Source organism: Dermochelys coriacea, chromosome 14 (genome assembly GCF_009764565.3).
Source record: "Dermochelys coriacea isolate rDerCor1 chromosome 14, rDerCor1.pri.v4, whole genome shotgun sequence".
In the NCBI taxonomy this organism is placed as follows: Eukaryota; Metazoa; Chordata; order Testudines; family Dermochelyidae; genus Dermochelys; species Dermochelys coriacea.
Genome location: NC_050081.1, coordinates 34367670 through 34391410, shown reverse-complemented (window position 1 = coordinate 34391410; position 23741 = coordinate 34367670). Strand labels below are relative to the sequence as shown.

The following is a 23741-nucleotide window of genomic DNA, read 5'->3' as shown; positions in this document are numbered from 1 at the left end:
GGCTGCTCCAGGTGTGCTGGAACAGATGCACCATCTGGGCAGCCCAGGAAGAGCTGCATGTATCCCACAGTTTTCTTCTGCATTTTTCTGCATGGGGGGCTCAGATGTCTGTGCACCATAAGAAATCTGTAGCCTCGCAGGCGTGCAGAATTCCATCAGGATTAGCTGTAGAGGAGGGCACTGCATGTGCCTCAATCCATTTAGAATGGGCATCAATTATTATTAAAAAAACATTTTCCTGTACATGTACTAGCACCGTCTACAGGAAACCTTGCCCAGGGTTGATGAGGCCACTTCCCATGGGGCAAGGAACTTGCGGTGGAACATAGAGCCTGGACTGGCAAAGCCCACACTGTCGCACCACAGTCTCTCTCTCCTGATCCATTCTGGCTCACCACACATGACTGTGTGCGAGCCCCTTCATGCATGCCAAGCCAGGATGTGCTTCATGTAACAATGTTAGCACCATTGGTCTACTTACTGGAGGTATGATCACCCAGGGCTTTAATAATAAGCACCCATCGTGGACACTTAAACTCCATTTGGACATAATAAGGTTGGAGCTCTATACCTACCCTCTTTGTCCAGCCATTCGCAACCAGTCACTGGACTTGAGACAATAATGGGTGCCTGTGACGGGGTTGGGATTCACCACCGCAGCACCTCTTGCTGGCTCGTTCGGGAATTAGCTCAGTCCAGCGTGGAGCACCCTCCACTGGTGGTGTCCCATCTATCTCTTGCCCTCCATTGGAGCCTGGACCCACGTTGCTCACTTCTTGCGGCAGTGCCCCTTAGTCCTTGCTCACCCCCTTCGGGGGGAGGTTATCAGCAGTCTTTCACTTTGCCTAGCTGCAGCAGCCAACAACACCCCAAGTCTAACCCCTTGTGTCAGGGGTCTGGTGGCAGTCCACTACCGCCATGTACAATAGCTGGGTGTATGTGCAAGGGGGGGACCCAGGGCCACTATCTACTCTTGGTCCCAACCCAGGGACCCTTTGGCTGCAGCCTTCCTGCCCTCCTTCTCTCCCCTTGTCTGCCTTTCTCCATGGGCTGCTTCCCCTTTGGTCCCCTTTGCACCAGCTAGGCCCTTCCCTCAGGGCCTGCAGCCTGGCAGGTACCAGGCTGGAGTTTCCTGCTGTGCTTTCCCTGGAGCTAGTCCCCTCACACAGAAGACAGACCTTCACCTTCTGAAGACCTGAGGGCAACTGCCTGCCTCTTGCCTGGGCAGCCCTTTATATAGGGCCTTGCCTGCCCTGGCTGGCTGCCTCTTACTCAGCCTCTGATTGGCTCCCTAGCAGGCCTTCTCAGATTGGCCACCCACCTGCGCAGCCTCTCTGGCCTGCTGAAGCCCTATCTAGCATAGGAGTGGGGCAGCCACCCCACTACAGTCCCTCTCTGTCTTTCTTATCTCCGCTGCATCAATTAGAGAAGTGAACAGTAGTGCAATAAGCAGGAAGGTTTCTGTACGCTGAGGTACTTTGGCCAGGCTATTCAATATGTACTCAGAGCATCCACATTGGTGAATGCTTTCCCAGGTTTATACTCAAACTCATAGTCATAAACTGATAAGCGAGTCCATCTCTGGATTCTGGCAGATGCCATTGGGGTACAGGTTTGCTCTCACCATACAGACCTTTCAGAGGTTAATGGTCTGAGTGTATTAAAAAAAAATGCCTGGCATATAGGTAAGAGTAGAACTTCTTACCCCACAAACCACAGCTAGCCCTTTTCATTTTAGTTGGGAATAATAATATTTTCTGCTGGAGCTGGTGACCTTGGTGCATAACTGATGGGATGCTCAGATTCAGCTGACATTTGGTGGGCTAGTACCGCACCCACCTCATATGGTGACCTGTCACCAGACAATACTAGTCCTTTCTGACTATCCTAATGAACTAAATCCTAACTATACATATAAAATGAAGGGGTCTAAATTACCTGTTACCATTCAAGAAAGAGATCTTGGAGTCATTGTGGATAGTTTTCTGAAAATATCCACTCAATGTGCAGCGGCCGTCAAAAACCTAACAGAATGTTGGGAATCATTAGGAAAGGGATAGATAATAAGGCAGAAATATCACATTGCCTGTATATAAACCCCTGGTATGCCCACAATCTTGAATTGGACTTGGAAAGGTTCAGAAAAGGGCAACAAAAATGATGAGGGGTATGGAAGAGCTTCCGTATGAGGAGAGATTAATAAGACTGGGACTTTTCAGCTGGAAAAGAGACAACTAAGCGGCGATATGATAGAGGTCTATATAATCATGACAGTGTGGAGAAAGTAAATAAGGGAGAGTTATTTACTCCTCATAACACAAGAACTAGGGATCACCAAATGAAATTAATAGGCAGCAGTTTAAAACAAACAAAAGGAAATATTTCTTCACACAACACACAGTCAGTTCGTGGAACTCTTTGCCAGAGGATGTTGTAAAGGCCAAGACTATAACAGGGTTCAAAAAAGAACTAGATGAGTTCATGGAGGATCGGTCCATCAATGGCTATTAGCCTGGATGGGCAGAGATGTAAAACCATGCTCTTGAAGTGTTCCTAGCCTCTGTTTGCCAGAACCTGGGAATGGGGTGACAGGGGATTTATCACTTGATGATCACCTATTCTGTTCATTCTCTCTGAAGCACCTGGCATTGGCCACTGTTGGAAGACAGATTACTGAGCTAAATGGACTATTGGTCTGATCCAGTATGGCCAGTCTTATGACTTTAGTAATTTCCTTGCTTCTGAAAAGCTATTTTTTGACCCCACTGGAATTTCTTCCATTCTATAACAGTTTGTGTAATGGAGCCAATATAGATGTCAAGTTGGGAAAAATTTACCATAATAATTTAAAGTCCTCGAAAGGATTTGTGTATAGGTTTTTGCTCTACAAACGCTCAATAAATGGCGTGTTTCTTGTTATCATCGTCTGTATCATTTGTGATGAAGTACTGAGAGAGTCTGTGTCTCTGAGTACTGAATCCAGTCCTCCTGGTATACATATACTCTTTCATTTTTTTCTATATGCAGCCATTTTTTCTTTACAATAAAAAAAAAGTTTTCACTTACTCACGCAATGTCTAGAACTTGGTGCCTGTTGTTTTCATTTTATCCTCATCGCCTATGTAGGGCTGGAAAGGATCTTGAGAAGTCATCAAGTCCAGCCCCCTTATGTTGACACAGGACCAAGTAAATCTAGACCATCCCTGACGGGTTTGTCCAGCCTGGTCTAAAAAACCCCTCCAATGACGGAGATTCTACAGTCAACCTTGGAAGCCTGTTCTGGAGTTTAACTATCCTTCCAGTTAGAAAGCTTTTCCTAATATCGAACCTCAATCTCCCTTGCTGCAGATTAAGCCCATTCCTTCTCCTGCCTTCAGTGGACATGGAGACCCAAAAGAGATTAGAACTAAAAAAGGGGATCTTTTACTCTGGTACATGTTCACAGTGACAACTAACCGAGCTGCCATCTTGAGAAACTCCTTCACATGCCCCACAACTCCCTGGAGCACCATTAAGACGTCTCAGAGCAAATAGCTACCTCACATTGGCCACCCGGATGGTAATAAGCATAACAAACATGCCTCCAACATTATAAAATCAGAAATCAAGGAGAAAATCTCTGAATTCTTGCCCCCCTTCACATCACCTACAACACTGCTGATATACGCTCCAACATTCTGTAAGGCTTTCACTTCCACCTCAGAGGCCTCTGTACTGCAGCACAGTTAAGCAAAGGTTTAACAAGTGCTTAAGTCCTGTTGAAGACATGTTTCCATGAATATCAGCCATAAAGAAAGTGTATTCAATCATTTTATTGAAAATGTAAACTTTTATATGCTGGGCAGTATATTTATCTGATTTAACACGGATTCATTTTAGCTTCAGGCTCTGCACCTCGCATCTCTGTTGAGGGTCACCAGGATGGAGGGATCCAAGTGGTGTGTCAGTCAGCCGGATGGTACCCAGAGCCTGAGGTGCTGTGGAGAAATCTCAAAGGGCAGCCTTTATCTTCATCAACTGAAACCAAATCTGAAGAGCAAGATGGTCTCTTTGAAATAAAAAATTCAATCATTATAACAGAAAATTCAAACAAGAATTTGTCCTGTGCTATAAGGAACACCCACCTGAACCAAGAAAAAGAATCAATAACATTTTATATATCAGGTCAGTAACCACCAAAACCCCACACTGTAATATCCAAAAGGAAGAAATCAGATTGTTAAATAATACAAAAGTAAAAATATTCTCTCACAAAAAGCTACATTAAGATAAAGTTTAGGTTGAGAGCACACTTAGGATAAAATGCATTCCAGGGATATTGTAGTTATCCCCAAACAAGCATTTTAAACCCAGTAGATTCGGGTTAGGTTAAATTTAAAAGAAATCCAAACATGTTAATGCAGGAAGTGCCCTGTAGTAACACTATATATGTATATTATTGTGATTCAAACATGATGGTTAGTGTTTGTAGACCCACATTACGTTAATGGATATTTAAAGTCACATTAGATTTTCATTCTCATCCAGTCACCATAGGGCAGTGGTAAGGTATATTGGGGGCCCTACTGATTGGTTGGACTTTCTGCTTCCTAGTGGACTGGTGGATCAAGTAGGCTTCTTGCCCCAGTGAATATGCAGAGGGAGATGTGATATACTGTGATCTCTTCAACACAGAGGAAATAGTTAGACCTGTTCATGGCAGGTCAGAAGCAAGGCAGGGCCATGAAAGTCTGGAGCCCCGGGAACAATCATTTGAGTGTGTCACTCACTAAAAGGTCCACGTTTTAATATGAAGTTGATTTCTCACCCTTTAGCAAACTTCACAGGGAAAGAGGTTGCCATAACAACAAAACCCTGTGGGCCTGATCCAAAGCCCGTTAAAGACATCAGTAGGATTTGGATCAGTTCCTATGCCCCCGTTGAGCGGATCAGTTCCTATGCCAGGAATTCCTATGCTGAAGTGAAGAGTATTTGGATATTTATCTGCTCTCCCTTAATTATTGATTTCCACTCCTAAAGCCTCAGATTTTCTTTTACTCTGAAATTCCCTGGTGTTACAAAAGTTTAAATTTTACTTACATGTAAGTTTTCTGTTGGGAAATTTAATGAGTAACTATAATTTCTCTTCCTACATGTTTTAACTGTAGTATTTAATTTCATAAAAAGAAGGAATCACTTTTCCCTGAATTGGCTCCTGGCTTGGGTGATGGGGTCAAAGGCCCCGGTTAGTCAACAAAATTAAGAACGTGTGTAAGGGAAGCAGAATTAAAATATAAACAAGCCCACTACTAATTATATATAATTATTCATACACATACCCATGTGCGCGCACACACACTGATTTTTCTTTTTTTAAGTATCAGAACAATGTGTTGTTCTCTAACCCCATTCTCAGAAATAGTGGAACCATTTTGGCTGAAACTTTAAAAAAAAAAAAAAAAAAAAAAAAAAAAGGTTCAGCCTGAGGCAGACACCCAGCATGGAAATTTTCTCCCCAAATGGTAAAGTTTGGCAAAGTAATGAGCAAACGAAAAGAAGACCTATAATGGGAAGTGTTGAGCAACTTTAATAACAAGTGATGTGACTAGCTCCACCTACAGAGAGAAAGAGAGAGGAGGGGATGAGGTGTAGGGTGGTATTTAGTATTTAATACATCATTCAGTACTACCAAAAGAGTGTGAGCAGAACCTCTTTTTACATTGGTTTCTGCCAGTTTTTATATTGCAGGGAGCAAATTTTTCCACACGTATTTGACACAAATCCTGATGTGATGCATTTTCCTACAATAAACGTGTACTGTTGGTTATTACTGTTTTCAAACTAATGTGGGCTTTGTGTTTCAGATTCTTTTTTTCCCAAGAGTATCTCCCTGGATGGTAGGTTGGAGTGTGACTTTGGTGATTTGTTGGTGTTCGTCGGCCTTACTCTTTTTCTGTTCAAATTAAAAGGTAAAGCTCCAAAGGGGAAATACCATGTAATCAGAATGAGATTTCTCCTTAGAATAGCCAGTTTAGACTTTTCTATGTGAGAAAGTTACACCAGCTTAAGGTGTGAATTTAATGGATTTTTTTTTAAGCCAGAGCAAGCTCCTATGTGGACACATATCAATTTAAGAAGATCTTACTTCAGTTTAGTTTAAACTGTTCCTATTCATCTTAAGATAAGCCTAAAACTAGGTTTGCACTAGTTTAACTAGATTTTCAGTGGGGCCTGAGGTAGTTAGGCTTTGGCTCTTAACTCCCCTAGGCTCCTATGAAAATCCCTGCCTTATGGGGTTTTTGATTGCCTGTGTGCTATTTGTGACCATATCTGTTCTAGGACAGGTCTATGTGTATAAATAATCAAATTACACTAAGAAGGTACCCAGACTCTGTGTCACTGATTTCTCTTCCACTGGGACCCAACATACAGTCCCTGGAGAGCTGCAACCAGCTTGGTAGAGGGGCAACATTATCATTACTTGAGGGACTCGTGAAAAGATCCTTTAAATCTGGAGTCACTGAAAACGTCTCTAATAATTGTACTTATGTTTTCTTTTTTAGGGAAACATCTCAACACTATCAGTAAGTTCAGTTTTTCTCCTGGCAGAACCAATGTTATGTTATGAAAGATTTTTGAATGTCAACTTGACAATGTCAACTTGAAAATCATAAGCAATACAACCAATACTAATTGCATAACTCGTTACGTCGGTAATGGGTAGGAAGCCAGTACTGTACATGTGTCTTGAGTGTGGCATTTTTTTTTGTTTATTATTTAGGTACACTTCAAACAGAACTAGGTAAGGGTGGTGTTTTTTTATTATTATTATTTGTTTCTCTCACTGATACAGCCTTTTCTATGATGATGAATCCTATTGATACTGCATTTGTCTGGCTTAATTCTCATCCCCATTTATGTGTTTGCTTCCAGAGTGGAGGAGATCCCTGGGTGATGCAGGTAATTAAAAATCATATTTAGTCAATGGAGGATCCTGCTCCCTTTCGCTGTGCAAATAAACAAGGAGAAAACTATAATATTTCCCAGGTGGAAGAAGGGAGGATGCTGAGGTTCAAAGGAGAGAGAGGAATGGACCATCCTCACATGTCCTCCTTACACATTGCTCCCATAACTCTGGAAACGTCCCTGCTCCAAGTGACTGAGCACTTACTAAAAAGAAAGGAGTACTTGTGGCACCTTAGAGACTAACAAATTTATTAGAGCATAAGCTTTTGTGAGCTACAGCTCACTTCATCGGATGCATCAGAGCTGTAGCTCACAAAAGTTTATGCTCTAATAAATTTGTTAGTCCTCTAAGGTGCCACAAGTCCTCCTTTTCTTTTATGGATACAGACTAACATAGCTGCTACTCTGAAACCTGAGCACTTACTGTTTCTTAGGATCCCCACCCTAGTGTCAGGCAGAGGAACAAGAGCCCTGACCAGATACATGAGTTCAAACCAAGGAGTCCCTGTGATCAGTGTTCAGCTTGTGCTTCTTTTCTCCATCCATAGTGCTCTCCCCTTTCTGCTCTCTCCATAGATCCCAACTTTCTGCTGTTTTTAACCATCTCATCCACGTTCTCCATTCATCATTATATCAGCCCCTCCACCACTAACTCTCTTCTCTTGTAGAAGCCCCTTGCTCATAAATAAAATCTCTATGTTAGAAATGAAATCTAGAGCGATAATTCTCTTTGTCTGGCCCTGATGACTAGTTACAGAATTTTAATTAGGGAATCTATGGAATCGTGTCATTATCGACAGATCTCCGATATGTGGCAGGATGGAGCAGGCGTCAGGCTGGTGTCAACAAGAGACATCCAAGCTCCAGGACTTTAAATACAAGGGAGGGAGGGTACATCAGAGAAAAGATACTTGTGACCATGTGAATGATGTGAGGGGAAATCTTCTAGGGCTTCTCTGTGTTTCCAGGGTCTCTAATCCCCACTCTGGAGATAGATGAGTGCACGAGGGGAAAGATTCTGAGTCTCAGGACTGGGTCAGTAAATCTTTATGCTCTGTCACTGACCTGTCTCTGACTGGGGAGTGAAACTCAGGAGTGAATGCTGAGATCTCAGAGCTGCTCCCCATTCAGAGCCAGGTAAATCCTGGAGGAAGGAGATTTCCTGGTTCACACTCCAGCGGGGACAGATTCTGTCACTGATATGATGAAACACTCCCCCAGGGTGGAGCTGTGCCCCTAACGCTCTGATTCTCTCTCCCCCAGCAAATGTGACGCTGGATCCAGACACGGCTCATCCAGAACTTGTCCTGTCTAAGGATGGGAAAAGTGTGAGATGGGCAGACACATGGCAGGATCTGCCCGACAACAACAATCCTGAGAGATTTGACATTGAGCACTGTGTGCTGGGCTGTGAGAGGTTCACCTCAGGGAGACATTACTGGGAGGTGGAGGTCGGGGTGGGGCTACTCTGGGCTGTGGGGGTGGCCAGAGAGTCTGTGAGGAGGAAGGGAGAGATCAGCCTTAGGCCCTGAGGAGGGGATCTGGGCTGTGGATCAGAGGCAGGGCCAGTATCGGGCTCTCACATCCCCTGTGACCCCCCTAGACCTGAGCCAGGCCCCCAGCAGGATCCGGGTTTGTCTGGATTATGAACAGGGGCAGGTGACATTTATCAATGCTGGAGATGAGGCCCTGATCTTCACTTTCCCGCCGGGCTCCGTCCCTGGGGAGAGAATCCGCCCTTGGCTCTGGCTGGGGATGGAAAGCCAGCTCAAACTGTGTCCCTGAGAGACAGGGGGTATATCCCACTGGGGACCCTGAAATCAGCCTGTCTAGCCTCACACACCCAAGTATCTATGATCTTGGCATCATCCTGTCCACCCAGTCCTATGGCCTCTTAATTCTATGTCCCCTGGAACCTCCCACCCTCCTACCCCACAGCACAGATATTTATAGAACATCACTGAAGGTGAGACTGTCACTCATTAATTTCATATGTTACTTCCTTGACTTTGTTGCCATTTCAGTGTCATTAAAAAAAAAAACTGTTCCCAAAACCTGTGGGTCTGTTTTCCATTGGTGTGAGTATTGAAGCTGTTTCTCAGCTCCTTTTCACTCTGATGTGTATTCATGGTAAATAAAGCATGAAAAACAATTCTGATGTGTCCCTTTTTAGTTTTCCAGCTGCAATTGTTGGGGGTAGAATTGTGGGATTTGCTTTCCTACTTGGTTGTGTCCCCCCAGCACCAGCAGGCATTATACCAGTATGTCCCCGTGATGAGAGCTGGGGTTTTGCTGGGCTATGTTGCTATCCAGTCTGTGCTCTGTCTTATGCTGTCTATAGCCATGTAAATCAGGAATTCCTCAGCTGGGCTCTGTAGAGAGGTGGATGAACACATGATGCTGACTCTTCTCTTTGTTTCCAGAGGTGTTGAATTTATTCAGAGATGGCTAAAAAGATATGAACTATGTATGCTGTTCACATTTCTTCTGCCCATCAGCAGTTGCTGTGGTGTCCAGGGCAGTGTTCATGGGATGGGACCTGCTTCGAGAGACAGTTTCTGGGGGTTTGTTTACACGAGGGTGCACATTTCTCTCTCTCATTGTACAATCCGTGTGTAGACAAGGCAAGTGGTGGTTTCACCTCAGGGTAACTGGTCAAGAAGTATTCTGTGGGTTGGGGGAGGTTTGGGAGGGTTATCGGTCACCTTGGTTAGCTACACTGAGGTGAAAGCATCCCTTGCCTCACCTTCGCTAGGACTGTATAATGACATCACCAACTCGTGTTTGCTATTGCGCGAAAAAAAAATACCCTTTCCTCTAGGGTGGACATGAGCTAAAAGATGGGATCTAAAGGGAGACACCCTACCCTCGGCTAGGGCTGTGACTTTGTTTTCTGTGAGCTTCTAATTTAAATGACTAGGGGTAGTATCCATGAAGGGACTTAGATGTTGCAACTCTGGGCATCACTTCACGTCATTTTTAGGTGCCTAGAACATCACAAGAACAACACTATGACCCACAAAGCCTGACTTAGGCACCTAGTCTCCCTATACGATGAATGGAGACAGACAGATACCTTAAAATGCCATCCACAAGAGCCGGCACGCTAGGTGGAGAGCCATCTAAACTAGCCAATGGGAGATACTAACAACAGGGGTGTGTCCTAAGCCCCGCCCCTCTCTCAAAGATAAATGCCTAAGTCTGCATTGCTGGGGGGCACCCACCTCTGCTTAGCAATCCATGAATGGGAACCCACCGCCTGAGGCATTTCTTCTAGGAATGAGTTAGGCCTTTGCTGCGCTGCACACAACCTGTGGGTGGAGGGAGAGGTGGGGGCTGTTTTGGTGCTGCTAGCCACTTCATAACTTTAAGCCAGTGATAGCACACTTGCCTGGGATGTGGGAGACCCAGGTTCAATGCCCCCATCTTTGCTACAGAAGGAGAAAGGATTTAAACTGGGGTTACTCAGTTTCTAGGTGGGTGTTGCAACTACTGAGCTATGGTACAGTCTGAAGGTGGGATTCTTCAGTCTCCCCTATTGCAGCTGGCTCACTGTCAGTAAATAATGAAGGAGTGACTGGAGCTGGGGGACTGGCCTCAAGAGCTCCCACCTCTCATATGGACTCCCTGACCACAGGACCCCAGAGTCATTCTCACTTTCTGGCCAATGTCCATTTAAGTGTTTATCTACAGTGGAACAGTCACTGGGACAGAGAGAGAAAGAGAATGTCTCTGTAGTCCAACGGTTGGGGCACCCACCTGAGCAGGGGGAGACCCCAGATCCAACCACTCTGTTCCCATCCCTCTGTCATTATTTATCCCAAGTGGAACACCTATAACAGGAGAGCTGAAGGATCTTAATACTTGGCTTTTCTTCCCTCTCCTTCCCCCCCTCCCACATCCCCCAAACAACTCGACACCTGGAGGAACGTTTGAAGAGCAAAGACTTTGAATGGGGGAAGAGGGTCCCTGGAAGGCAAGTCCAGGCTGTGTAGTGAGGATCTGTAGCATGCTTGTACCATCTGTCAGGGTGAGACACTGCTTGACTGAAATCCTATTTAGTTTGTAGAACTCAGACTGCAAATTTATTTTTATTTCTTGAGAAACCAACTTTGATCTCTACGCTTGCTACTTATAATCCCTTAAAAATAATCTTTCTGTAGCTAATAAATCTCTTTTATATTTTACTTAAAACAGTGTATTTTGGTTGAAGTGCTTCGGAAATCTCAGGTCAGTTTACAAAGGCTAGTGTGTGTCCTCTCCACATCAAGGGAGGGGCGGACTGGGTGAAATGAACTGACACTGGCCAGGCTTCTGTGAAAGATGGTAAGGTTCTAGGGTGCAAGGCTGAGGAGCTGGGGGAATCAGCTGGAGCCTCTCTATTGTTGGTTCATGAGTTGCTCGCAAAAGCATTCATGTAACTCGGTTGGGTGAGTCCCTGCCGGTGGATGGTGGAGTAAGGGCAGCACCTGCCAAAGGTTTGTAGCTTCTTGTCAGCATCACAGTGTGAGGGGAAGCTCAGGTTGGTGGGACAGAGGGCTCAGCATTCCCATAGTCTGGGGACCCCGTCAGAATGATTAACACGCTCATCTGAGTGGTGGGAGACACACAGTTCAAATACTTCCTGGTAGAGAGGTGGGACCGAGCGTGGGTTCCCCATATTCCAGCTCAGGGCTTTAACCACTGGGCTTGAAGTTATAAGGTGGGCACCACCACCTCTTCCATTGGACAGTTGTTTGAATGGGACCCAATCTGGTAGGCATGCTGGGAGGATCAGGCCCCATATGCAAGATCAGCAGCTGAATGCCAATCTTCCCCGGTTCATGACTCACTTGGGTGCTTAGGTGGAAGATAGGCACATCACACTCACAGAATGGGGCAGCGGCATCTGGCCACATTATTTTTTTCCAAGAAAATAGGCTCAGTCCAGTGAGAACAAGGGAGAAAAATTGCATTTCAAAATTAAGGGAAAAAGTTATCAAGATACCCTAGTTAATGTCTAGCTCTACCCACCATTCCCAGGGTATTCTAACCACACACTAACCCATAGAAAGCTTCCTACCAACACTAGAAAAAGAAGGATTCTGCGAGGACTCCTCCAGAAGGTCGAAACAACAGACTGGACTTCTACATAGAGTGCTTCTGCCGACGTGCATGGTCTGAAATTGTGGAAAAGCAGCATCACTTGCCCCATAACCTCAGCCGTACAGAACACGCCATCAACAGTCTCAGGAACAACTCTGACATTATAATCAAAAAGGTTGACAAAGGAGGTGCTGTTGTCATCATGAATAGGTCAGAATACGAACAAGAGGCTGCTAGACAACTCTCTAACAGCACATTCTACAGGCCATTACCATCTGACCCCACTGAGGATTACCAAAAGAAACTACACCATCTGCTCAAGAAACTCCCTAAAGAAGCATAGGAACAAATCTACACTGACACACCCCTAGAGCCCTGACCAGGGGTATTCTATCTGCCACCCAAAATCTATAATCCTGGGAATTCTGAATGCCCCATCATCTCAGGCATTGGCACCCTGACAGCAGGATTGTCTGGCTATGTGGACTCTCTCCTCAGGTCCTATGCTACCAGCACTCCCAGCTATCTTCGAGACACCACTGACTTCCTGAGGAAACTACAATTCATTTGTAATCTTCCAGAAGACACCATCCTAGCCATGATGGATGTAGAAGCCCCCTACACCAACATTCCACACATAGATGGACTACAAGCCATCAGGAACAGTATCCCCGATACTATCATGGCAAACCTGGTGGCTGAACTTCGTGACTTTGTCCTCACCCATAACTATTTCAGATTTGGGGACAATTTACATCTTCAAGTCAGCGGGATTGCTATGGGTACCCACATGGCCCCACAGTATGCCAACATTTTTATGGCTGACTTAGAGCAACGCTTTCTCAACTTTCGTCCCCTAACGCCCCTACTCCACTTGTGCTACATTGATGACATCTTCATCATCTGGACTCATGGGAAGGGAGCCCTTGAGGAATTCCACCATGATTTCAACAATTTCCACCCCACCATCAACCTCAGCTTAGACCAGTCCACACAAGAGATCCACTTCCTAGACACTACAGTGCTAATAAGCGATGGTCACATAAACACCACCCTATTGACTGCTAGACTTACCTACATGCCTCCAGCTTTCATCCAGACCAAATCACACGATCCATTTTCTACAGCCAAGCTCTAAGATACAACTGCATTTTCTCCAATCCCTCAGACAGAGACAAACATCTACAGGATCTCTATCAAGCATTCTTAAAACTACAATACTCACCTTTTGAAATGAAGAAACAGATTGACAGAGCCAGAAGGGTACCCAGAAGTCACCTACTACAAGACAGGCCCAACAAAGAAAGGAACAGAATGCCACTAGCCATCACCTACAGCCCCCAACTAAAAGCTCTCCAGCACATCATCAATGATCTGCAACCTATCTTGAAGGACGATTCCTCACTCTCACAGACTTTGGGAGACAGGCCAGTCCTCACTTAGAGACAGCCCCCCAGCCTAAAGCAAATACTCACCAGCAACTACACACCACACAACAAAAGCACTAACTCAGGAACCAAACCCTGCAACAAACCCCGGTGCCAACTCTGTCCATATATCTATTCAAGGGACACCACTATAGGACCTAACCACATCAGCCACACCATCAAAGGCTCTGTCATAAATATAAAGGGAAGGGTAACCACCTTTCTGTATACAGTGTTATAAAATCCCTCCTGGCCAGAGGCAACATCCTGTTACCTGTAAAGGGTTAAGAAGCTCAGCTAACGTGGCTGGCACCTGACCCAAATGACCAATAAGGGGACAAGAAACTTTCAAATCTTGGTGGGGGGGGAAGGCGTTTGTTTTGTGCTCTTTGTTTACGTGTTTGTTCTCTCTTGGGACTGAGAGAGGCCAGACAGAAATCCATCTTCTCCAAACCATCCTAATCCAAGTCTCCAATATTGCAACCAGTAGAGGGAAACCAGGCAAGGTGGACTCGTTTATCTTTTGTTTGATGTGAATTTTCCCTGTTAAGAGGGAGGTTTATTCGTTTTCTGTAACTTTAAAGTTTTGCCCAGAGGGGGATCCTCTATATTTTGAATCTGAATACCCTGTAAAGTATTTTCCATCCTGATTTTACAGAGATGATTTTTACCTTTCTTTTTTTTTTTTTAAATAAAATCCTTCTTTTAAGAACCTGACTGATTTTTCCATTCTTCCAAGATCCAGGGGTTTGGGTCTTTGATGATTTTTTAACCAATTGGTTAGGATATTATTCTCAAGCCTCCCCAGGAAAGGGGATGTGTAGGGCTTGGGAGGATATTTTGGGGGAAGACATCTCCAAGTGGTCTCATTCCCTGTTCTTTGTTTAAAACGCTTGGTGGTGGCAGTATACTGTTCAAGGACAAGGCAAAGTTTGTACCTTGGGGAAGTTTTTAACCTAAGCTGGTAAGAATAAGCTTAGGGGGTCTTTCCTACGGGTTCCCACATCTGTACCCTAGAGTTCAGAGTGGGGAAGGAACCCTGAAAGGCTCATTCACCTGCACATCTACCAATGTGATATATGCCATCATGTGCCAGCAATGCCCCTCGGTCATGTACATTGGCCAAACTGGACAGCCTCTATGCAAAAGAATAAATGGACACAAATCTGATATCAGAAATTATAACATTCAAAAACCAGTAGGAGAACACTTCAATCTCCCTGGTCACTCAATAACAGACCTAAAAGTGGCAATTCTTCAACAAAAAAACTTCCAAAACAGACTCCAACGTGAAACTGCAGAACTGGAATTAATTTGCATCACATTAGCCCTGAATAAAGACTGAATTAGGGCTGGTTAGGTCATTACAAAACCTAAACCTAATTTCCCCCATACTAATTTCCCCCTTCTGTTACTCACACTTTCTTGTCAACTGTTTGAAATGGGCCACTCTCTTTAACACTACAAAAGTTATTTTTCCTCCCTTTGTATTCTACTGTTAGTTGAATTGTCTTGTTAGACTGACCTCACACTTGGCAAGGCAACTCCCATCTTTTCATGTATTTATACCTGCTCCTGCATTTTCCACTTCATGCATCTGATGAAGTGGGTTCTAGCCCACGAAAGCTTATGCTCAAATAAATTTCTAAGTCTCTAAAGTGCCGCAACGTCGTTTTTTGCTGATACAGACTAACACGGCTACCACTCTGAAACCTCCCCTCCCTCATCGTTTATGATCCTGCTGAGATGACGACCTTTGGTAACAGCAGCAGAAAGGTGCAGGTGGCAAGCATGGGGTACAAAGGGTAACAGTTTATTGAGCTGCAGAGGGGAGCCTCTGAGGCCAGAGTCTCCTTTTTTATTGCACATCATTGAACTATTATCTGAAAGATGGGCCCTGAGTCAGGGTACCAGAAACGCTGAGCCTGTGTGCCCCAGAACACACTACTAGGGAACAGTAATTAAACACATCACTGCCTGTGCTGACAGAGCTCAGGGGATCTGAGACGCTTCAAGTACGGATCTGAAGGGAGTTCTGGGCTAAGGTGCATAACTCCCTGCTCTGCTTCAGACTCCCTGAGTGACCTTAGGAAAGTCACTTAGGCCCAGAGTTTCCAAGATGTGTTGATATCTATGATGCAGATAGGCGCCTAGTGGAATTTTCAAAGATGCCTGGGCACTTAGCTTCCAATGGGAGTTAGGCACCTAGGTGCTTTTGAAAATCCCACTAAATGCCTAACTACATCTTTAGGTGACTACAGACATTCAAAACTTTGCCCCTTAGTCTCTGTGCCAGATTTGCAAAGCTATTTAGGCTCCTAAAGATGCAGACTGGAGCCTTTCAGAAGTGCCTGCGTGAGTTAGGTGCCTGACTCCCCATGAATTCCCTTTAGCTCCTACCCCTTCTGCATTCATCCCATGCATATTCCATCGACGGCGCTTGCTGGCAGGAATGTCCATGCAAACAAAGGATTTCTACCAAATGTTATAAAATATTCGTAGGAAGCAATGTCTGAACATTTAGACCCTGACCCAACAAGGTCCTTAAGTATGTGTATAACTTTCAGCATGCAAGGAACCCCACCCAAGCATTAATCACAAATATTTGCACCAAAAACCTGTTTCTAAGAGTTAAATTCAGCCAATCAAGAAACAGAAACAATCCCATGTGACCTGTGTGTCCAATCATAACTAACCCCACAGAAATCAACGTGTTTGACAAACATATTTGAGCAAATAAATCTGAGAAAATTGTGATCAGTGTGTGGGCAGCTGACAAACGGGAACAGAAGCTGAGATCACTGGACACGTCACATTCTGCACATGATTTCCCCAGCTCTGCTTTCAGCCCTTCTGTCCTCTCCCGGCCCCGCCCCACCTGGTCTTGGTCTCTTGCCTTTTATTTATGCCTTTGCTCTGCCTGAAGAATTACTGGTGTTTCTATTATTCCATATTATTTCTGTAGCCCCCTCAGTGCCCTGGGCATGTTGTATGGTCCCTGCCCTGGGTGCTCCCAAGCGGGGCTGGGCTCAGGGGCTCACTAATGGGTGTATGGAAGGAGAAGTCTGTAGGCCCAGGGCAATAGGTCAGGGTGGGCATCCAGGCATGGAGACAGGTGCAAATATAAAAGAATATGGGGTGGGGTATAAGCTAGGTAAGAGGCTGAGGTGGGGAGATAGTTGAACAGCTTCCTGGGCTCCCAAGTCCCATTCACCCAGCCTGGGCCCCTCGCTCACACAACCCTGGGGCTGGGCTCTCCCTCCCCTTCCCCTGGCCCAGCTACTGACTGCCCTTCCCCAGCTCTCCCCACTCCCCATCCCTACCCCTCCCTCCATCATGCTGGGACCAGTTTCCCTGACACAGCTAAGTTGGCAGCACAAAGCAGCCCGTGCAGCAGGCCCTGGTGCTCTCACTCTTGGCCCCTGTGGCTGTTTCACTCCTCGCCCTGGGCAACGAGTCCCTAGGGCAGTAAATGCCGGGACATTCCCTGTTGCTCACTGGCCCCATTGCACTCACTGGGATCCTGGGCTCGGCTTGTCTTTAGGAGTCAGACCATGCAGTTATTTGTCCTGAGGGGACCTGGGAATCCCCCCAAGCCAGGCCTGGAGCCAATCCCACTGGGCTTCTCTGGGAGGCTGTGAGGGAGGCTTTAAAATGAGGGAACTTAGGTCTCCTCCCCTAGAACATTCTGAAATCCCACTGCAATTTTCTGAATTTGACACAATAATAAAAAAAAGTTGAGGCCAAAAATTGTAAGTGCCCAAGTGGGACCCTGTGTGTGTGTGTGGGGGGGGGAGCAGCTTGTGGTGAGCTGGCCAAGTCATTCTGGGGGAATTTTCAAAAGTGCCTGGGCACCTCGCTTCCAATGGGAGTTAGGCACCTAAGTGCTTTTGAAAATCCCACTAGATGCCAAGCTACATCTTTAGGTGTCTACAGACCTTCTAAAATCTGCCCCTTAGTCTCTGTGCCACGTTTGCAAAGTTATTTAGGCTCCTAAAGACGCAGAGAGGAGCCTAGTGGGACCTTCACACCTGCCTTTTAAGCCGATATATATTTTTTTAAAATACTGTAAAAGTGGACTGGAAACAGGACGTCTTTAACAGTTTCCCTCTATTCCACAATATCACCATGATAAGAAAAATGTATTTAACTAAGAATATCAACTTTATTAATACTTTTTTGAATACGGAAACAACCCAGCACTCTTGGATCAATAGCCCTCAAAAGCAAATCGTTTCTAAAATTAAAACAAAACATCACCCCTTCTTTTGCGATGTTCTTCAGGAGGCAGTAAACACTTTTTGTCATTGTCCAGTGGGGGATGGGGCTGCCCCTTGCCCAGCCAGGGGCAGGAGTGGTAACTGCGGAGGGAGGGTAGGGCAGGGTGTCACGACACTCACCCAAGCCCCAGCTGCTCAGGTCCAGGACCCCCCTTGCCTCCCTTGTGGTGGGTGACAGAAGGTGGGGGGGGCTGCTGTCACGTGTGCACCTTCTCCCCTGCTGCTGCCCCTCACCATAGCATCACTGGGGGTGGGGGATGGGGCATCTCCTTGCTAAGCATGGGGCAGGAGGGGTGACTGGGGGTGGGGGCACGAGTCCAACACAGACCCATGCCCCAGCTGCTCAGGTCCAGACTCCAGGAAGCCTCCTTGGAGTTGGCGTCATCTCCCCGTAGTTGCCGGGGGGGACTGCCATCACATGTGCACCTCGTCCTCTCCTCCCTCCGCAGGCGCAGCAGCCAGCTCAGCCTGCCGCCAGCGCCGGTCCCTTTGTTGTAGCCAGCAGCGGCCGGTGAGGGAGCACTGCGTGGAGCAGCTGGCGGGGCCGGGGGTGCTCCAGGGGAGGCCCATGGGGGCAGCAGGTGGGGCTGGGACAGAGACCCGGCCCCAAACATTGGTGGACCCAGGCTCCCGGGCCCTGAATATTGCTGGAGCACGAGCACCACGGGCCCATATAACTCGCCGACTCTGCAAGGTGTATTTATGCAAGTTCTCAGTTGCAGAAATTTGTCCTGTATTTATTTACTTCTGAAGGACACCAAAAGTTAGATTCTGACTGTGTGGAGACATCATCTATTATAGAACCCACATTATAATGTTTACTTTGCTTACTATATATGGGATTATAATAAAAATGTAATAGGAAAGATCCAAATGAGAACTCTAGCCTGTGTTCTTGCACATAGGTTGCTAAACCCTGGGAATTGCTGGGTGCAGATTTAATCAGGCTATATCCAGTATCCCAGAAGCAATACCAGTATGTACTGACAGCTACAGATGATTTTTCAAAAGAGGTAGAAGAATTTCCACTTAGAACTATGAAAGCACATGAGGTGGAGAAGAAGACATGTGAAATTATACATTAACATGGCTATCCAGAGCAGATACTGGCAGATCTAGGTTCTGAATTGAACAACAAGGTAACAGTTTACATTTGGTGTTATTTTCACTATATGGTCAATTACACAATCATGGCCACGTGACACATAGCTTCAGCAGACCATGCCACCTAGACAGCAGCAGACTTGATAAAAACACAAATGAATCCATCACAAGATAATGTTAGGGTATTTATTTTCAAATAAGCAACCTAAGTTTAGGGCACTCTGCCATGGATGGCATATTGTGAATAAATCTTCAAAACTGAATTATTACATTGAAAATGTTCAGAATGCATCACATTTAAAACAAAAAGTAGTCCTAGCAATGCCATGTGATGTGCTTCCCCTCATACTCTGCTCAGCCAGCTCTTCAAGAAATTAGGTTCAATCGCTAATATCAAGCAATTAGACCAATCTGTCACTATTTTTACAGAGCATTCCAGAAAGTGGTGGACAGAACCCAGAGGAATTGTGATGAATTTCCTGGAGCAACTTTATTTTCTTTGTACTCTAAACCTCACATGACAACAAAAATATCACCCTTTCGACTGATTTATGGCCAAGAAGAAAGGTCTCCCTATAAAACTTCATCAAATTTCATGTTATGTGTCATTAAGTGCCAGCATCTTTACTCCAATTAAGTTAATTTGTGATGATTCAGTAAAGGAATACAAGCCCTTCTCTATTTCTTTATCAAACTACATGTGTTGTGTCCTTATAACCAAGAACATGGAAAGCCTGGCAGTACTCTGAAATCAACAGTGGACACTGACAGTACATTCCCTGCAAATAATATTTCTAAAGGAAAATAAACCAAAAAATTGAGACTGTAGAAGACATTTTTGTATATAGCAGGGGTAGGCAACCTATGGCACTTGTGCCAAAGGTGGCATGCAAGCTGATTTTCAGTGGCACTCACACTGCCCGGGTCCTGGCCACCTGTCCGGGGGGCCCTGCATTTTAATTTAATTTTAAATGAAGCTTCTTAAACATTTTCAAAACCTTATTTACTTTACATACAACAATAGTTTAGTTATATATTATTGACTTATAGAAAGAGACCTCCTAAAAATGTTAAAATGTATTACTGGCACGCAAAACCTTACATTAGAGTGACTAAATGAAGACTTGGCACACCACCTCTGAAAGGCTGCAGACCCCTGATATACAAGAATACAGCATTTGAGGTTGGGGACCGTGTTTTGTGAGAAAAAGAAAGGAAGGGTCATACCTTGATTACCGATTATATGCAGCTAGAAAGTGAATTAATGTTGACAGAACTTCAAAGAATATTATATAATCCTGTATGAGTTAATTTAAATATATTGCTTAATTAATTCTATCATTTGTAAGCTATTAATTTTCAAAGTTGTAGTGCAGGAGGTGGGTGTATGTGCCCTGCCTTGCAGAGGGAACCAGTCAAGACAATAAAGGGGGGGAGAGAGAGAGAGAGAGAGGGAGCAGTTGCATGTGTGTGTAGTTGTGATGTTTATGACACACGGACATTGTAACTGAACAACCCCGTCTGACAATTTAATAGTTTATTTTGTTAAGACAAATATTTTCGATTTCTTGAAATTCCACAGCTGAAATACAAATGATGTTATTTAGAGAAGTTAAACTTCAAAAACAGATTTGAGGGAAGAATCAAAAAATAAATGTAAATAATTCCATTTCTAAAACTATGTTTAGATGCTTCTTTCTGAAATACTGTTGAAATGTAAATTAAAATATTCTTGTATTTACACCGTGTTACAATATAATTTTCTAAATTAGAATAATCTTTTGTCTTTCCTATTTTACACTGAGATTTCACAGGGGCTAGAAAATTGTGGCAGGAGTGAATGACCCCGTCCCCCACCACTGCTGCCCCGGGACAGGGGACGGGGAAGGTGAGGGCTGGGGGTTGCCAAGTGTCCGGTTTTTCACGGGACCCTCCAGCGGAAAAGGGAAACTGGCAGCGTCCGCTCAGCGCAAAAACTCCGGCAGCTGCAGGAACCGGCCCCCGCCACTGGGGGGCGGGAGGAGCCGCGGGGCCGGTGTCAGGGACCGAGATTCCCCCCGGCCGGGGCCGGCGCCGGGCCGATGATCAGCGGAGCCGCGTTTGTACCCCCGGCGTTGGGACCGGGATAGAAACAAGGGCGGAGCGTCCCGGAGAAGGTGCCGGTGAAGGGGAAGAGCTGGGACCCGTCAGTCACATTGTAAAACGAGACCTCGCCCGCCTCGTAGTCCAGGAAAATCCCCACCCGGCCGGGCCGGACGCTCACGGGGAGGGGGGTCGGGGGGGGGGGTCTTGTAACCCCCGTCCCTGAGCCGCACCGCCCAGTATCCAGCCTCCGGTGTGTGTGTGACCCCCCCCTTCCTGCGCACGGATTCCCTACAGACCCCCAGGTCCCAGCCCGTCTTGTCTCCCACCCCCACCTCCCAGTAACGCCTCCCGCCCGCGAACCGCTCCGCGCCCAGGACACAGGGACAAGGATCGAATCCCTCGGGCTTGTCGGGCCGACCCTGCCACGTGTCTCCGCGGCTCACACGTTTCCGATCCTCAGACAGGACGAGCCAGGGATTTGCCGTGTCTGGATCCAGGGTCACGTCCGCTGGGGAGAGAGTCACCGAGTCAGGGCCGGGCCGGGTCGCTGGGCTCGAAGGGAAATTAACCTGCGTCCCCGCTCATCGCTGGGGGGGGGCGGGGGGTTGTTATTGCCTGAGGGGAGTCGGGGCCCCTCTGCCTGTGAGGAGACCATGGGGGGAAGGGCAGGAGGAGCGGTGGGAGGGGAGAGGCTGATGCTGAGAGAGGAAAGGGGAGGGGCAGGTGACAGGAGTAGAGAGGGGAGGGGTAGGGGGAGGGGCAGGCACAAGGGCAATGGGGGGAAGAGGAGCAGGCACCAGGAGGGCAGAGTAGGGTGAAGGGAAGGGCAGGTTCCAGGGGCTGGATGGGGTGCAGGGAGGGGTGGGCACAGGGGAAGCAAGGGAAGGGGTGGGCACCAGGGGGCAGAGGGATGTGAGGGAATGCTGGGAGCTCCAATGGGCTGGAGGGAATCAAAGGGAGGGACAGGAGCCAGGGGGTACGGGGATGAGGAGTGGGGCAGGTACAGGACCATGGGGGGAGGGAATGGGCAGGCACCAGGGGGACAGAGTGAGGCAGGAGCCCGGGGGCAGAGGGTCTGGCTAGGGCAGGGGCAGTCACCAGTGGGTAGAGGAGGGGCATCAGGAGGTTGCGGGGATGGGGGGGGGAGAGCAGAGCAGCATGTGCTGGGGACAGAATAGGGTGGTGGGAGGGGTGGGCATGCATCAGGGCCGTATAGTATGCGAGAGAGGCAGGACTAGTTCCAAGGGAGGGAGAGAGAGAAAGAGAGAGAGAGAGAGAGATGAGGGGAGGGATGGGCACCAGGGGTCCAAAGGGTGGGCCGGAGAAGGGATGGGAGGCCCTGAGGGATGGGAGGAAGGGAAAGGGCTTGCACCAGGTGACACAATAGGTGAACAGAGGGGCAGGCACTAGGGAGGCAGAGGGGAAAGCACCAGGGGAAAAGGAGGGGGTGGGAGAAGGCGCAGGTGACAAGGGGACAAAGAGGGGTGAGGGGTAGGACAGGTGCCAGAGGGACATGGGGGACAAGGGGTGGGACAGACCCCAGGGGGCAACAGTGGAGCGAGGGAAAGGGCAGTCACAAAGGGGGAGGGGGCATAAAGGGTGGGTGCCAGGAAGACAGAGGTGGGGCGAGGGAAGGGGTAGTCACCAGGAGGGATGGGGGGGGATGAGCAGAGGGGTAGATGCAAGGAGGAGAGAGAGGAGAGGGGCAGGCACCAAGGGGCAAACTGGGGGAGAGGGAGCAGGGGACACCCAGCTTTGGGCTGTGACTGCCCTGCTCTAAGCAATTTGTCCTGAATTGATACTCTCAGTTGTGTCCCGCCAAAGGCAGTATCATTACAATAGTGCAGCACAACTCCTGATGGGAAGACAACTCAGAACTACCCTCCCAACTTTGGAAAAGAATCTATCTCCAAAGTAGCCAGACACATAGAGAGTAGCCAAATTGAATAAAAAGGGAAAAAGAGTTTGCGAACACTTTTACAACAGACATCACTCAGAAAACTACCAGGCCTAGAACCTGGTGACCATGTGTGTGTCAAACTGGATGGAGAAAAAGAATGGAATACTCCAGCTGTTGTAAAGAAAAAGAATTCAACACACAGGTTGTATGTGATCAAGACCAAGAGAGGAGAGTTCAACAGAAACTGTCAACATCTACAGTTTGTTCCTCAGAAAGAAGAATCAACTGAGCAAACGCTGCAGGTGGTGGATGCAGAACAAGATGATTCCAGAATGACCATAGTCAGTCGCTGGAACTCATGGACAGCCAGATGACCCACACTGAACTTCAAAGACAGTGCGATAATGTAAATATTATAAATGGTAGGAATGTAGAACTTAAAAGGGGAGATGTAATGGAACGCTAAACTCTATTATGCTGTTCAACCACTAAGTAGCACCGTGTGTAAAATACCATATTTAAGCTGACCTCAGCTGTACTTGGCAGACAATGAAAGGATTTTGTGATGAACACATCTGGTATGTATCTGGCTGAGAGGGAAGCTCTGTAGCCAGCCCATAACTGCTACACGACCATCACACCAGTGGTGAAAGCTCAATGTTATTGACTACATTTACTATAGCCAAAGAGTTCTTCTGAACTATGACATGCTGAAGACTATGGGGGATTTTACCCATGACATGAGCTACATAGAAAGTTGGGGAATTAAACTCCTGGTCTCTTCATACTTCAGTGATGAAAATAAAATTATGGCCAAGGGCCTTGCAGATTTCCTTGCGTCAGCAGGGCAGGAATTACCCCCCACCTCACCCTGGCTGCAGAACATAACCAAGTGTCAGCCCTGGTCAAGCCTAC

At 46.6% G+C, this 23741-nt stretch overlaps 10 protein-coding genes across 21 annotated transcripts in view; 5 read left to right on the top strand and 5 right to left on the bottom strand.

The window, feature by feature from the left end:
• Positions 1-23741, bottom strand: part of LOC119843336 (butyrophilin subfamily 1 member A1-like) — a 1931986-nt gene that overhangs the window by 725055 nt on the left and 1183190 nt on the right. The gene's annotated exons all lie outside the window — the stretch shown is intronic.
• Positions 1-23741, top strand: part of LOC119843287 (zinc finger protein 850-like) — a 1467609-nt gene that overhangs the window by 851421 nt on the left and 592447 nt on the right. The gene's annotated exons all lie outside the window — the stretch shown is intronic.
• The window catches only part of LOC119843319 (zinc finger protein RFP-like), a 555398-nt gene that overhangs the window by 14643 nt on the left and 517014 nt on the right, over positions 1-23741 (top strand). The window contains exons 3-7 of one of the 3 annotated variants that reach the window (XM_043496857.1): positions 3880-4164; positions 5844-5948; positions 6543-6563; positions 6833-6939; positions 8209-8999. In XM_043496857.1, the coding sequence (XP_043352792.1) occupies positions 3880-4164; positions 5844-5948; positions 6543-6563; positions 6833-6939; positions 8209-8217 (527 nt within the window). In that variant the 3' untranslated portion in view covers positions 8218-8999. Of the gene's footprint in view, positions 1-3879; positions 4165-5843; positions 5949-6542; positions 6654-6832; positions 6940-8208; positions 9000-23741 lie in introns of those variants that run through there. The other 2 variants (XM_043496858.1, XM_043496860.1) reach the window with 2 other exon arrangements.
• Positions 1-23741, bottom strand: part of LOC119843341 (E3 ubiquitin-protein ligase TRIM7-like) — a 430179-nt gene that overhangs the window by 34627 nt on the left and 371811 nt on the right. The window lies entirely within an intron of this gene.
• LOC119843274 (zinc finger protein 850-like) overlaps positions 1-23741 on the bottom strand; it is a 1382451-nt gene that overhangs the window by 1064057 nt on the left and 294653 nt on the right. The window lies entirely within an intron of this gene.
• The window catches only part of LOC119843356 (zinc finger protein RFP-like), a 1128717-nt gene that overhangs the window by 827519 nt on the left and 277457 nt on the right, over positions 1-23741 (top strand). The gene's annotated exons all lie outside the window — the stretch shown is intronic.
• Positions 1-23741, top strand: part of LOC119843308 (butyrophilin subfamily 1 member A1-like) — a 910188-nt gene that overhangs the window by 627752 nt on the left and 258695 nt on the right. The window lies entirely within an intron of this gene.
• Positions 1-23741, top strand: part of LOC119843334 (E3 ubiquitin-protein ligase TRIM39-like) — a 707078-nt gene that overhangs the window by 524579 nt on the left and 158758 nt on the right.
• Positions 1-23741, bottom strand: part of LOC119843309 (butyrophilin subfamily 1 member A1-like) — an 845206-nt gene that overhangs the window by 718547 nt on the left and 102918 nt on the right. The gene's annotated exons all lie outside the window — the stretch shown is intronic.
• Positions 1-23741, bottom strand: part of LOC119843327 (E3 ubiquitin-protein ligase TRIM11-like) — a 790215-nt gene that overhangs the window by 752714 nt on the left and 13760 nt on the right. For all 3 annotated transcript variants that reach the window (XM_038372552.2, XM_043496903.1, XM_043496904.1), the window contains one exon: positions 19014-21434. In XM_038372552.2, the coding sequence (XP_038228480.2) occupies positions 21028-21434 (407 nt within the window). In that variant the 3' untranslated portion in view covers positions 19014-21027. Of the gene's footprint in view, positions 21435-23741 lie in introns of those variants that run through there.